Consider the following 15,342-nt stretch of genomic DNA (forward strand, 5'->3'; position numbering starts at 1 on the left):
CTTTCTTCTCACTGCTTCTATCAGCAAGAAGGTACAGGAGCCTCAGGTTCACACCAGCAAGTTCAGGAATAGTTATTAAGGCTCAGCCATCAGGCTCTTGAACCAGAGGAAATAACTTACCCTGTCACTGAACTGTTCCCCCTCAGCCTCCTGGGTCCAACATATTATTCTCCGTAACTTCCGCCACCTCCAATGGGATCCCACCACTAAGCACATCTTTCCCTCCCTCCCTTTCTCTGCTTTCCGCAGCAATCGCTCCCTACGCTACTCCCTTGTCCATTCGTTTCCCCCCCCCCATCCCTCCCCACTGATCTCCCTCCTGGCACTTATCCGTGTAAGCGGAACAAGTGCTACACATGCCCTTACACTTCCTCCCTTACCACCATTCAGGGCCCCAGACAATCCTTCCAGGTGAGGCGACACCTCACCTGTGAGTCGGCTGGGGTGATACACTGCGTCCGGTGCTCCCGATGTGGCCTTTTATATATTGGCGAGACCCGACGCAGACTGGGAGATTGTTTCGCTGAACACCTACGCTCTGCCCACCAGAGAAAGCAGGATCTCCCAATGGCCACACATTTTAATTCCGTGTCCTATTCCCATTCTGACATGTCTATCCACGGCCTCCTCTACTGCAAAGATGAAGCCACACTCAGGTTGGAGGAACAACACCTTATATTCCGTCTGGGTAGCCTCCAACCTGATGGCATGAACATTGACTTCTCAAACTTCCGCTAATGCCCCACCTCCCCCTCGTACCCCATCCGTTATTTATTTATATACACACATTCTTTCTCTCTCTCCTTTTTCTCCCTCTGTCCCTCTCACTATACCCCTTGCCCATCCTCTGGGTTCCCCCCCCCCCGTTTTCTTTCTCCCTAGGCCTCCTGTCCCATGCTCCTCTCATATCCCTTTTGCCAATCACCTGTCCAGCTCTTGGCTCCATCTCTCCCCCTCCTGTCTTCTCCTATCATTTTGGATCTCCCCCTCCCGCTCCCACTTTCAAATCTCTTACTAACTCTTCTTTCAGTTAGTCCTGACGAAGGGTCTCGGCCCGAAACGTCGACTGTACCTCTTCCTAGAGATGCTGCCTGGCCTGCTGCGTTCACTAGCAACTTTGATGTATGTGGCTTGAATTTCCAGCATCCGCAGATTTCCTCGTGTTTGTATTGTTAACAATCTGGATTAAAATAAAAGATTCTGCACCACTGATTAACAAAGCAGGGTGTTTTCCATGATATCTTATTCAAAGCTAATCCTTTGGCCTTAGTCATAGAGTTCAACAGTGCAGAAACAGGCCCGATGGCCCAACTTGTCCATCCTGATGAAGATGTCTATTTTTGCTCATTCTAACTACCACCATTTCGTCCTTTCCTACCCCTGTACCTAACTAATGCTTTTTAAATGTTGTGAGTGTGACCTCCACTGACAGCTTGTTCCATATGCCCACCATCCTCTGTGTGAAGAAACCTCTCAGATCTCCATTAAATATTTCACTTCTCACCTTAAACCTTTGGCTCACACAAAATGCTGGAGGAAATCAGCAGGCCAGGCAACATCCATGGAAAAGAGTCTATGGCATGAACATCGATTTCTCGAACTTCCAGTAATGCCCCCCTTCACTTTTTCCTATCCCCTTTCCCTCTCTCACCTCATCTCCTTGCCTGCCCATTGCCTCCTTCTGGTGCTCCTCCTCCCCCCTTTTTCTTTCTTCCATGACCATCTGTCCTCTACTATTAGATTCCCCCTTCTCCAGCCCTGTATCTCTTTCACAATCAACTTCCCAACTCTTTATTTCATCCCTCCTCCCTCCCGGTTTCACCTATCACCTTGTGTTTCTCCCTCCCCTCCCCCACCTTTTAAATCACTGACTCATCTTTCTTTCTCTCCAGTCCTGCTGAAGGGACTCGTCCCCAAACGTCTACTCTACTCTTTTGCCATAGATGCTGCCTGGCCTCCTGAGTTCCTCCAGCATTTTGTGTGTGTTGCTCAGATTTCCAGCATCTACAGTTTTCTCTTGTTTGTGGTTAAACCTTTGTCTTCTAGTTTTTGACTGACTGACGGTTGGGAAGGTTGAGGCAGGAGCTGTTCATCTACACTATGTCCCTCCTGAGGAAATGGGTATATGTTCTAAGATCAGTTCTCAGCCTCCTGTGTTGCAGTGGGAATAATCCCAGTCAATCAAGGATCTCTTTTTTTTTACAAAAGCCTCCATTCTGGGTAATATCTTGGTCGATTTCTTCTACATTCATTACAATGCTGCCATATCTTTTCCATAGTGTGTTGACCAGAACTGTATACTGTATTCCAAGTGTGGTCCAACTTGTTATCAAATACAGCTGCAACATGGTGTCTGAACTCCTATCCTCAATACCCCTATTATGATAAGCAAGTTAACTGCCTTCTTCACTACCTTATCCACCTGTGCTTTGTTTTCAGGGAGTTGTAAACTTGCATCCAAGGGTCCTTCGGTACATTACCAGTTTTAAGGTGCAAGCCCTTTACTATTACTATCCCACTATTAGACAAACCAAAATGCATTACCTCATGCTTGTTAGGATTAATTTCTACCAGCCACTGCTGTATCGTTTTGCAAACTTCTTTGTTATCTACATCACTATCATCAATAATTGTGTCTTCAGCAAACTTACTTATTCAACCACAGACATTCTCATTCGAGTCACTTATACATATGATAAACTACAAAGCTCCCAACACTGGTTACAGATTTCCAGTCAGAAAAACAGCTCTCCACTACCCTGTGCCTCATATCATGATGTGAATCCATTTTGCCAAGGCATCTTGGAATTCATTGCTCTAACCTTTTAGCCTAGGCTGTCGTGCAGGACCTAGTCAAAAGCCTTGGTAAAGTTCATGTATGCCACATCCACAGCTTTGACCTTCACCTATTTTTTTTATATCGAGGTAAATTAAATTTCTATTTATTTATTTGTCTGTTTGTTTGTTTATTTATTTGTTGAAATGCGATGCAGAATGAGCCCATCCAGCCCTTCGAGCCGCACCACCCAGCAGCCCTCAACAACCCTTGCCTCATCATGGGACAAATTACAATGACCAATTGACTTACCAACCGGAACATCTTTGGACTGTGGGAGGAAACCAGAGCACCCGGAGGAAACCCACATCACAGGGAGAATGTACAAGCTCCTTACAGGCAGTAGTGAACCCGGGTTGCTGTTACCACTTGCAAGTGTTGTACTAACCACTTGCTATCGTGAGGCAGGATTTCCCTTACTCCAAAAAAAAATGTTGCTCCCAGCTAATCATTCTCTGCCTGTCCAGGTGATCATGAAAAATGTCTAAAAGTTTCCCTGCCGCTAATATCAGGCTCTCTGATCAGTAGTTCCATGGCTTACTCCCATCACCCTTCTTGAATGTGGGAGCAGCATTAGCTAATCACTAATCTTCAGGCAAAAAATGATTTAAACACTCTCCCACAGTGCACCAGTAATCTCTTCCCTTTCTTCCCATGATAACCTGGGATAGATTTCCTTTGGCCCTGGAGATTTATGCACTTTAATATGTGTTAATAACTCTGACACTTCCGGATACACATATGCTCCAGAGCGTACACCTCCCCCAACTTTCCATCCACTGCATCATTTTCCTCGGTGAACTCTGACACCAAGTATTAATTTATATCCCTTGGCTCCACGTAAAAACTTCTTTTTTCCCCTTAAGGCACAAGACTCTTTCCCTAGTTACTCCTTGCCTCAAATATATTCATAAAAGGTTTTGGAATTCTCTGTTTATGTCCTTCATTCCTTCTCCTAATTACTTTCTCCTATATCCTCTGTAATTCTCACAGAATTCATATGGTAACTATATCCTTTACCAGATATAAGCTTCCTTCTTTATCCAGAGATTTTGAAGCGATATTAAATATCTCTGACATTAAGATATCTAAACACCATGAAAGCTGAAATGAATAATTAATTAATACAAAATTAATTCTCTGGAGCAGAGGCTGGGGGTTAATCTGATAGAAATAAAACTGTGAGGCATAAATAGTGTAGAAAGCCAGAGTCTTTTGCCCAGGGTGGAGATGTCAAATAGTGGATGGCATAGCTTTGAGGTGGTAGGGGGAATGTTAAAAGTGACTTAAGTGCAACACCTCACACTTGTCTGCATTGAATTCCATCTACGTACGATTTTTCAGCCCATTCTTCCAGCTGGCCCAGGTCCCGCTGAAAGCTTCAATAGTCTTCCTTGCTATCTCCTGCACCCCCAATCTTGGTGTCATCCCATAAATTTGCCGATCCGGTTTACCACATTATCATCCAGAACGTTGGTCATTTTTTTTCTAATGCAGAGATTAGTAGGTGCGTGCACTGCACCAGCAAGCAAAGTAGAAGCTGATAGAGTGGTATAATGGAGAGGCATTTGTATGGGCAGCTGAACAGGCAGGGGGATGGAGGGAGATCGAGCATGCACAGGCATATGGGGTTAGCTTGGATTGGTATCATCGTCAGCAGACATTGTGGACTGAAGGGCCTGTTCCCGTACTGTACTATTCTATTTTCTAATTAATTAAAAGTCATAATTAAAACATTACATTACAAGCAAGATAATTAAAAATAGTAACATGCCTTCCTCTTTGCCTTATAATCCAAATCCCTAATTGAAATCAATGGATTTTTGGATCATGTCTGGATCTAACAAGATGGAAGAGTCAATTTCCCCAGGCATTTCAGCAAAAGTCAGCTCTGCTGCCGAATTCTGTATCCAGTCCTGTAGTAGAGTGAACATACACATTTGGTGCTCTGAGTCTATCAATAAATTTGATAGCATGTGCTTAGAAGTCTAGACTTGGGCTTAATCAGCTGAGCATGTCCAGTTCATTAAAAACATTCTAAGATTGTCATATCAATGTTTGACTTTTCAGTTTCTCTTTTAATATATTGCATGTATTGAAATCTTTATTGTTCTGCAAAAGCTTAAAAGATTATTTAAATATTGTTCTTTCCCTTTTTTGTTTTGCTGTCTGAAATTTCTTCGATGTGATTGGTATGATGTCATCTGCTACTGGAGGCTGGTAATTTTATTGAATTGAATCCCATCAGAAACTGACGTTCATAGGGATTGGTTCATGTCTGTGCCAAGCTTTCTTTGAAGTGAGCAATGAACCTTGTAGCTGACCACAAAGCACAACCAATTATTTCTTCTGCAATGTTCACTCTTTACTTTTTTGCTACTCGTTTCTTTCATCTTTTTTTTTAACTAGCTCGGAAAAGATTAACTGTGTTAACCCTATTTTCAGGAGGTGTATAATATAATATCAGGAATGTTCAGTATTTTATTTTATGTGTGTACTTGCCTGATTTGGATCTCAGCTGTCATGGTACACTTGCCACATGAAAGTCAAACATTTCAAAGGCAGACAAAGGTGTAAATGCAGAGGAATGTTTAATTTATTTAATCAGAATGAGCGGGCACCATATTATTTATAAATTGCCACTGTTACATTGTGCAAGCAAAATGAGCCCTGCCCACAAAATTAGTACAAAGGAACTGACAGGACCCACAGCTGCACCTCTCCATAATATAGACTGTGATGATGAAGGCAAATTGGAGCATAGTCTGCTGTCCAGAGGGAATCACTCTCAGCAACTTTGTGGCTTCCTTATTCACATACATCTCTGTCTTGCACAATATGAGCTATTAAAAATCTATTTCCCCATAAAAAGCCAAATTTATGGCAGTCCTTCTCTTCAGATATTCTTAAGCTGCGAATCTTCATTTACTGGATTCCTGAATCCCTTCAATTCAATTCCTTCTCTTGTTATAAAATAGATCAGCCACCCGTTCACTGTCCACTGGGGGTTCTGTGTTGTATTCACTTCTCAACCAGTATTTTGTCCCATGTCCTGCAGTATCTCCGATGTCTCCCCCTCCTTCCCTTTTGAGGATCTGTGTTAACAATGTCAGTGCCATTGAAGTAGCTACATTAAAAGTTTCTAATGTTCACTTGCTGCTTTAGATCGAAGTAATTGTGTGATCAGAAGAATTCCCGTTAAATAGCCAGGGAATTTATCTCTAATGATAGGTGTATAAATGTTGCTTGAATTATTTTGCTGTTTGCACTCCAGAGTTACATTATGATATCACTTCTATGCATTAGTCTTATCATTTCACCTAGTTTAAAAGATGAATGAATGTACTGAAGTACATTTTGAAAAATAATTTTAAGCTTGGCTTTTGATTCCTGATTTGGTGTTAGAAGAAATGTCAAGTTTTCAGCTGGTAGCTCAAACAGTGCAAATAGCTTACAAATTGGCCATGTTAGCGATACGACAATAGGAGAACAGCATTTAAGTTATCTTTATCCTGACTAAGGTGGACGAATAATTCTCGACAATATATTGGTTCACAGCCATAATACAAAGACCACATCATGGCTCGATCCAAGGTGCCTCAACAAGCAGCCAAAGCCACTGGAAGAATGTGAAGATGATGGTAAGTGTTAAATTTGGTGATTCATGCACTTAAAATAATTCATGTTTTTCTTCAGATTTGATGTTGCAAAATTTATTTGCAGACAAACATGTTCTTAAATACTTTATTTTTTGAAACATTACATTAATAGTTCACTGTCCAAAGGCATCAGTGACTTCACTTAAACACTTGAATTCACCATTGACTACAGAGAGAAGGCACCTTTAGTTTTTAATTATTGTTTTGTTCATTTTGTTGTAATGTTTATTTATGGTGTTTCTAAATATTTTTGATATTGGCAAACTACTCACTGTTCAATGTCCTGTGCACACAGCAGCAACATCAAATATCCATTTATACCACGTCTTTAACAGAGCAAAAGGTCACAAGGCAGTTCAGATGGCTGTTATCAAACAAAAATCAATGCCCTTTATGTAAGAAGATTTAAGAGCAAATGTGAAAAGCTTGGTTAAAGACTTCAGTCTAAGAACGTCTTAAAGGGGGAAAGAGCAAGTGGAAAGGTTTAGAGAGGGATTTTCAGTGTTTCGGGCCTGAAGAGCTGAAGTCACGGTTACCTATGATAGAGCAGTTAAGCTCAGGGAGAAGTTAAGAGGAAAGAAAAGGGGGATTTTGTGCCTCCCTTAGTATTGGAGGGTTAGAAAAGATTACAGATAATCGGGAAGGGCAAAATACCAGAGGAATTTAAAAACAAGACGATCTTAAAATCAAAGCCATCACAGGAAAGAGCCAACATAACACAGGAATCAGGAATTACTCATTTAGGATATTAGAAGTAGACATTAGCTTTACAAGAAATAGAATAAGAGCAATCAGCCAAATCTATAATGGATACCAAAGGCATGGATGAAGATTTCAGCAAAAGGTGAATTGAGACAGGCATGAGGTCTGAATAATTATTATAGAAATGGAAGTCAGTGTTTAAGGAGCAGAATATGGCACACCTTGAAGCTATTTGTTTCATTTTCCTCAGTGGCTCAGTGGCAGAAATTAATCATGATCAATTCTGGGTGACAGACTGAAAATCTGAGAATTTTTTGGCAAGGTCATGAGAGAGGTGGCAAGATAGAACCTGTTTTCAGGATACATGTAGAAACTGATGTTTCTGAGAAACAGCATACAGATGGGTTAGAGGGCAAAATCAAGAAGAGATTTTGGGATGTCCGCAGGATTAAAGGTAAAGGAGTAAAAGGTAAGAAAAGGACCTGACAATATTGGTAGAGATGTGAAGTCAAAGACTGCATAACAGGAGGAGGATGGTGAAGGTTAGGTTATCTTTATCACAGTCACCCATTGCCATTTGGGAGTTTGAACAGTTCTGTTTTTGAAATGTAGCAGTGAGATTCCTGTTTGGAAGACTAATGCAATGTTTCTAGCTGCGATGAGCACTAATTTGCAGTTACAAAGACTTTGAAGCGGAAAAGGAAGCAATAATAGGAAAATTTTGGGATATAAATACTTTGCAGATTTGTGGTTTCCAGTATTAAATTAGAAAAGTATGAAACTTTTTTTCAGTTTATAGTCATTTATCCTAAATCTCTATCTCTGATTTACAGAAAACCTCTGTTCAAGCATCATCATTTGAATTTTAAATGGATGAGATAGCTTTATGACTTCAGAAGTCTTAAGAGTGTGAAATGTATTTACTATTTTGATCTTATTCTCAATGGGGCTTTCCTTGTGGGATTCCTTTCTTGGTTTTTGTCTTTATTATTAAAGCTACAACATCCTCTTCTATTTAGTATCTTGCCTTCTTTGCTAATTCCATCTAGGAGTCTTTGTTCTTGTATTAGGAAATGGGAAATTGACCATTTTTAACAAATGAAAGAAATTATAGAATTTAAAGCATTCAAACATATTTAAGAATAAGTAAAATCAAAGAAGTTTCCTTTTTGCATTCAGACTTATGTTTACACAAGCCAAAATTGGTGCAGTAGCTTTAATGTCTGTCATTTTGCTGATTGCTTTGTGTTTCACTCTTTCTCTTGAACTGCCTGTGTAGTTGATGCTACTGCCATTGGGAGTTGGCTCTCTGGTTGTTGCTCTAACTTTTAATTTTAGCTAAATTTTCTTCTGTTGCTTTATTCTGCCCTTGCTTGATGCACTTGCCTTGGAGAAGAAGGGGTACACACAGAGGAACTGGACAGTGAAATAGGTAATTCACTTACAGTATGCTGTGCAGTAATGTGTTTAAATAAATAATGGAATTTTTCCCCAGTCTTTATTATTGTGATGAAAGAGATACCGTGCTCTGTTAGTTATGCATTTAATAGGAGATTCTCTTTTAATGCAAAGAAATCTCAATATGCAGATCTAAACCATCTTTCAACAATCTATGGTCATTGATGGGAAATGACTAAGGTGCTCCTATGATTTCTTTTGCTGATTAGATGTCTAAAATTTCTCATTGTGAATAGGATGAATAGTGTGTGTGTGTGTGTGTGTGTGTGTGTGTGTGTGTATATGTGGGGCAGGCACGTTAGCGTAGTGGTTAGCACCGCACTTTGCAGTACCAGCAACCTGGGTTAATTTCTCACACAGCCTATAAGGCATTTGTATGGTCTCCCCGTGATAGTGTGGGTTTCCTCCCACAGTCCAAAGGTCTACCAGTTGGTGGATTAATTGGTCATTGTAAATTGCCCCGTGATTAGGGACTAGGCTAGGGTTAAATCAGGGATCGCTGTCAGCGCGGCTCAAAGAGACCTTTCCGCGGTATGTGTGTATGTATGTATATATAATGTGTGTGTGTGTGTGTGTGTGTATATATATTTATGTGTGTGTGTGTGTTTATATATTATGTGTATATATGTATGTATGTATGTATATATACACACACATATAGAAGAGAGAGACCACATAGTATATTGCAATTCAGATATTTTAATTTGCAGTTATGTACTATACACACTGGAGTTAACTGGGAGATTTGTATGTTTTCGAACACAGTCTGTCAAAATTGCTGCCTGTAGATTTTTTAACCTGCAAATTTGGCCTTCACAAGTAAATAAATCTCCATTACCTGAGTGCATCTTTGAATTGTCTGTCTTCCAACAAATCTGATTTATTTCATTGCCCTCACTGCAGACTGCTCACGATGGATTTGTGAGCAGTTCAGAACCTGACCAGACTCAGTGAAGCTTGTAGCAAGCTGGGATGTTCATTATCAGTGCAATTGTGGGGGGCGGGGGAGAGTACCTTCAAAGTACAGTTCAGACTAATGTTACACTACAAGAAATGAAGAATAGTAATTAACAAGGTGGAACCTGAAAGCAACATTCTTGGTATATTTACAGCAAAGAATCCAGTTTTGTTATATTACATTAAAATTAGTGCACTTGCATGAATCTTATTTCTCCTTTTGCTTGTTCGAATATTGCTGACGTAGCATGTATACAAGGGTTGTTTTACAAGTGTACATACAAGTGCCAAGACACCTAGAGAATACATCCAAGCTGCTTCCTTTTTAAACCATGTTAGTGAAGTCATTTCTATGATTGAAGCTTGCTTCCTTGTTCTGTAGAAAATGCACTAAAATCAAATCTTTTAAATTTTCCCTTAAACATAGAAAGTAATTGATTCCTGAGCAAAACGTTTCTCAAAATATTGGTTCCAGTTGTTCTCTAACATCCCGCCTTTCCTTTACTCTAAGCCTACATACTTTTGAGTGGTCCTGAAGTGGTAAGGGAAAAGCCGAAGATTTGTGATGACAAACACTGCTTGCATCTAGAATATAATAAACATTACTGGAGTGACTTTGTTTTTTTTATAAATTAAAGAAGCTGATTATGTATATGAATTTACAAGTTATTGTGAATAATTTGATTGAGGTGACTTTTTAAAAAAAATCAGTACAGAGAATTTAATCACATTTTGTCTGATTGGTGAATTATTCCTGTTTTACTGCCAGCTGAATAACTCCATCATTTAGACAACATGAAAATCAACAAATGGCAGTGATTGCAATTAGGTGCACTCAAGAGGCTAGTGCATACACTCATTTGTGAATTAGACTGGGTTCTGCCTGGGCATTTCCCAGTTGCAGTGCTTAAAAAAAAATCTTCATTTCTGCAGTGCAGCCTTCACATTCACAGATAAAAGATACTGCCAGGGGTGGGGGGGGGGGGGGGAAGAGTGTCTGAGCAGTTGCTAAGGGAGTTTTCCTGCTACATCATGTTCCCCCAGTCATTCAGGTCAATAAAAATATGTTAGCTATTGCAGGGTGATCTTTCAGAGAGGAAGGTCGGAATTACCAGAGCAGATCTAATACTGTAACACTTGCAGCAGCTAAGCTGCAGAGCAGGGTAGAGTCAGAATAGAAAATGCCAATCCCAACAAGTTTCATTGACGCAGTTCTCAGATTTGACCCAGTTTCTAAAATATGGGCCACTGCAACTTTACTGAACAGATAGCAAAATCATTTGTGTAGTAGTTTAAAAAGCCTTCATCATCTGATGATGTTAGAAATTGTCTGTGAAGGTTAGAGCACGTGACTTGTGCTCAATTTCTATTTATCAAGCCCAATATTTGTAGAATTCAGTAATATTCAAAGACAATTAGGATTGGGTTGTTACAATTTTCCAGTTCTGATGAAGCATCACTGCCTGAAAGCAATGACTATTACTCTTTCTATAGATGCTGTAGAAAGCCTGACCTGCTGAGTTTTTCTAACATATTTTCTGTTTTTATTTCAGATTTCCAGCATCGGCAGTTTATTTTTTGATTTTCATTTACAAATACAGTATAATAATTTTCACCTCATTCCGTTTCTATCTAAATCCACTTAGAGAAGAATATTATCTTTAATATAGTGAAATAACAATATAATTATTAACCGGACAATGCTGAGAATCCTGTCCCTATTTCACATTATTTTTCTAAAATATGAAAAATAGAGCTACCTGGTCTTTAGAAAGAAGATACCAGCAAGAAATCTTTTGCTCTACGCTTACACAGGATTCCATTCAGCAGGAAGTGATGCCTCTGCATCATTGCCCACATCTCCTGAAAATCACTAAATTCTATGCTTTTCCTTTCAAGCTGATTTCTAAATTTGTTTCCTTTTATTAGGTAAGGAATTTCTGCAACAGTACTTTTATTTTATCCGTTTTGATTAGGTTAGTTCAATAACTGAAGAGAACTTGTTCAATATCCTACTGAGTTTAGGAAAACTAAGAAGGCTAAGTCATACAACTATTTACTATACATTGCTTTCCTCCCCCAAACTACATGTCACCATGGAAGGGAAGAGAGATGGGGACAGTTTAGGAACAATATTTGAAAAGCAGCTGCAAAGTTAGGACAGATGTGCCCTGGAAACATTACAGAGGGCAAGGCAGTGTGCCCAAAAGCAGAGTGAGATGAATGAAATATATTTGCCTTTTGTATTGTAGAGGATCAACTATAAATGACACTTCTTCAGCTATATGGGCTTCTCCTTATCAGGTGATGTTGGATTGGAGAGAGATGGAGGAAATTCATTCGCGATTTCCTGTATTAAATGCATAATGTGTCCATTGTAATCTGGTCCCGAAATTAATTACTTCTCTGGTCAATAAAACCAAATTTACAAAGTGTGTATACAGATTTTGCTGTATCTTTTGCCAATGTGGAAAAGGAAGAGTTTCTGCCCCCTGGTGTTGTGAGGCCACTAATGACATTCCAGACGGTGGGCAGCATTTGAATTTGTTATAAGATACATTTCAAAACGGAAAGCACGAGTTACCAGCAGCTGATATAAGTTTTGGGAAGTAAAACCTCAACACTGGTTAGCTGTGATGCTGGAGTTGAATTCCCACTTGGACTCTAATGCAAATGTGGTTACATATCCATACGATGTGGAAACAGGCGCATCAGCTCACTGTGTCGGCACCAGTCATGAAGTATCCATTCATACTAATCCCCCTTTATTCTCCACATGTTCACCCCAAACTCTCCCCGGATTCTACCACTCACTTGCACGTTAACTGACTATTGTAAGTTGCCCTTAATCTTCCAACCTACACTTTGTGACGTGGAAGAAGCAGTTGCACTCAGAGGAAACTCACACGGTTACTGGGAAGAATAGACATGCTCTGCACAGATGGCACTGGAGGTCGGAACTGAATCAGTGTCACTGAGATGTGAGATGACAGCTGTACTAGCTCCACCGTTCTGCTACATGGAAATAAGAGATGAACCTGAATCCCTACATATGCAAGATCTGTATTGATGCAACAACGTTGTTTTAAAGTATTAATCAATTTATTTAAGTCAATTGTATTAACTTAAATTAACATGCAGCTATATAATTATCATGAAACCATACTATCATATATGTGCTTTTAAGCACTACCTAGTGGCCAAGTGGTTAAGGCGTCGGTCTAGTGATCTGAAGGTCACTAGTTCGAGCCTCAGCTGAGGCAGCATGTTGTGTCCTTAAGCAAGACACTTAACCACACATTGCTCTGCGACGACAGCGGTGCCAAGCTGTATCGGCCCTAGTGCCCTTCCCTTCCCTTGGACAACATCGGTGGCGTGGAGAGGGGAGACTTGCAGCATAGGCAACTGCCGTTCTTCCATACAACCTTGCCTAGGCCTGTGCCCTGGAAACCTTCCAAGGCGCAAATCCATGGTCTCAGGAGACTAATGGATGCCTGTTCTTGGTAATGTGATTCTTAATGATAATAAATTGAACAAAATGCGGAACTACTTGTTCATCTCACTTTCTAAAGAAGATAATGCTATGTAGTATAATGTGGCAATGACCTTAAATGTGACAGATTTTATGAGTAAATCCAGTACGAAAGGCTGAGAAAGTTTAATTTGCTGTCAGTGTCTCGTGCTTAAAAGTCCTTAATCTACAGCACTGGTGTGGCTAGTTGCAAGTGGATTGCATCAGAAGAAGGTTTTGAAATGGGCAAGGAACAGAATTTTACCCTCGTGTGTCTTTGTCATCAATGCATTTAATCTTACTTGCAATAAATCAGCAAGTTTCTTTACTTGAGGTATCTTTCTCTACTTTCAGAACTGCCCTCTGGATGGGAGAAAATAGATGACCCCGTATATGGCGTCTATTATGTCGAGTAAGTATAACCAATAACACAACCAATAGTTATTAAACTAAAATTATTATCAAGAGAGAAATGTAATCCAATTTTATCTTTCTACTTTGTGATGAACTGTTCCATGAGCTATTCCTCTTCACCTGTCCTTCCCAGTTAGATATGAGACTTACAATATGTGGCTTTCTCAAAGGGATTCTGCTGCTATCACATTACGTGAGGTATCTAGGGTCAATGATCTTTGAACATTGGTCCTTTACCAATGTTGCTTGTTTTATTTTCAAATGTTTCACTTACAACTTCTCCCAAATGTAATTCCTTTCTTTGGAAGTGTAATTCTGCTTCCTTTAATGAAGGTGCCTTAAAAAACCATTAAAACACAAGTCAGCTCCTGAACATGAGTTCACCTTCAGCATGTAATGTTAATCTCTCGAACATCTCAGGCAACTCTAATTTGATGAGTCATGCATATGTTTCTCAAATTAGTTTTTTTGGCCAGATGTTCTGCCATGCAATGTTAGTGAGCCACTGCTCTTTGCCCTGCCGAATTTGATGGAAGTTGGAGTTTTTTATTTTGTTTTGTGTATTTAGGTATAATTTATGATGTATGTATTTGTTTAAATGGATTATAGCATACTGCTTTAGTATCGATGCTTTAACTGTATGAACTTGTTAATAGAGACAGTTCATAGCCACACATACAACTTAACATCTAATTTCATTGGATATGTTTTTCCTGAAGCAGGTATTTAAATGAATAAATGCATAATATACATTTATGCTGTCAGCACCTGAAACTGTTGTAGACATAGTTCCTTGTAGAACTTGTTTGTATTCTAACAAGACATTGTCTCTCTCATTAGTCATATCAATAGGAAAACACAATATGAGAATCCGGTTGCTGAGGCGAAGCGCAAAAAGCAACTTGAGCAGCAACAAGCAGAAGGTAAAAGTTGGCTTTGAGTTGACACTTTGCTGCACTGAGGTTTGGTTACACTTAGGGGTTGCTCCCCAACACAATCCCTGGATTGTACTGGTTGTTGACGCAAGGCAAGGTATTTCACTGTATGTTTTGATGTACCTGCAACAAATAAAGCTTCTTTCCCAGTTCCCTTGAAGGGTTTCAGACCCAAAGCATTAACTTTTCTGTGCTACCTGATCTGATGAGTGTTTCCAGCATTTTCAGTTTGGAGCGGGTCAGGAAGGACCTGTTCAGTACCATATAACTGAAGTCTTAGTGTCTGCCTCCCCGGCCCTCTCCTTCCACATGAATAGACCAGATTCACCACCTCAAATATTCATTAAGTAAGTGTTAAAATCAAATTAAATAATTAACATTATTCATGTCATCAGCACTACTGAGATTATCAAATTAATATTTATGGCAGGATCATCGTAAATTGAACAAGAAGTCCCCAGATCTGGACGGGATTTTGGTTGGCTTTGCTCAGACAATTTCTAGACCTGACAGTGGCATTGAATGAATTTCTACTTCCCATGAACTTGGAGGAATCAAGAATTTGTATGTTTTGGAAATCTTTTTAAAAAATAAACCAGAAAAATCTTAAAGAACCTGTGGAAAGAAAAAGGGTGTGAACATTGAGATTGGAGACACTTTATCATTTCTGCTTGACCTCCTGAGTGTTTAGCTAATGTAATATTTAGCATTTTATAGCGAAGGAAAGGAATATATTTCACTCCAAACAGCGATTTATTTATTTTTTTTAAAATTATTATTCTGAAGGAAGTGATCCCTTATAGCTAATCATAGAATTTGGGGTGGTGTCACTGTTGAACAAAATCATATAATGAAGTAATGCTTCAAATT

At 39.5% G+C, this 15,342-nt stretch overlaps 1 protein-coding gene across 9 annotated transcripts in view; it reads left to right on the forward strand.

Moving 5' to 3' along the window:
• magi1b (membrane associated guanylate kinase, WW and PDZ domain containing 1b) overlaps positions 1-15,342 on the forward strand; it is a 438,093-nt gene that overhangs the window by 337,006 nt on the left and 85,745 nt on the right. For 6 of the 9 annotated variants that reach the window (XM_063067952.1, XM_063067955.1, XM_063067953.1 and 3 more), the window contains exons 6-9: positions 6,395-6,477; positions 8,594-8,629; positions 13,478-13,535; positions 14,378-14,460. In XM_063067952.1, the coding sequence (XP_062924022.1) occupies positions 6,395-6,477; positions 8,594-8,629; positions 13,478-13,535; positions 14,378-14,460 (260 nt within the window). The remainder of the gene's footprint in view (positions 1-6,394; positions 6,478-8,593; positions 8,630-13,477; positions 13,536-14,377; positions 14,461-15,342) is intronic. The other 3 variants (XM_063067957.1, XM_063067954.1, XM_063067959.1) reach the window with 1 other exon arrangement.

This window comes from Mobula hypostoma, chromosome 15 (assembly GCF_963921235.1).
Source record: "Mobula hypostoma chromosome 15, sMobHyp1.1, whole genome shotgun sequence".
Classification (NCBI taxonomy): domain Eukaryota; kingdom Metazoa; phylum Chordata; class Chondrichthyes; order Myliobatiformes; family Myliobatidae; genus Mobula; species Mobula hypostoma.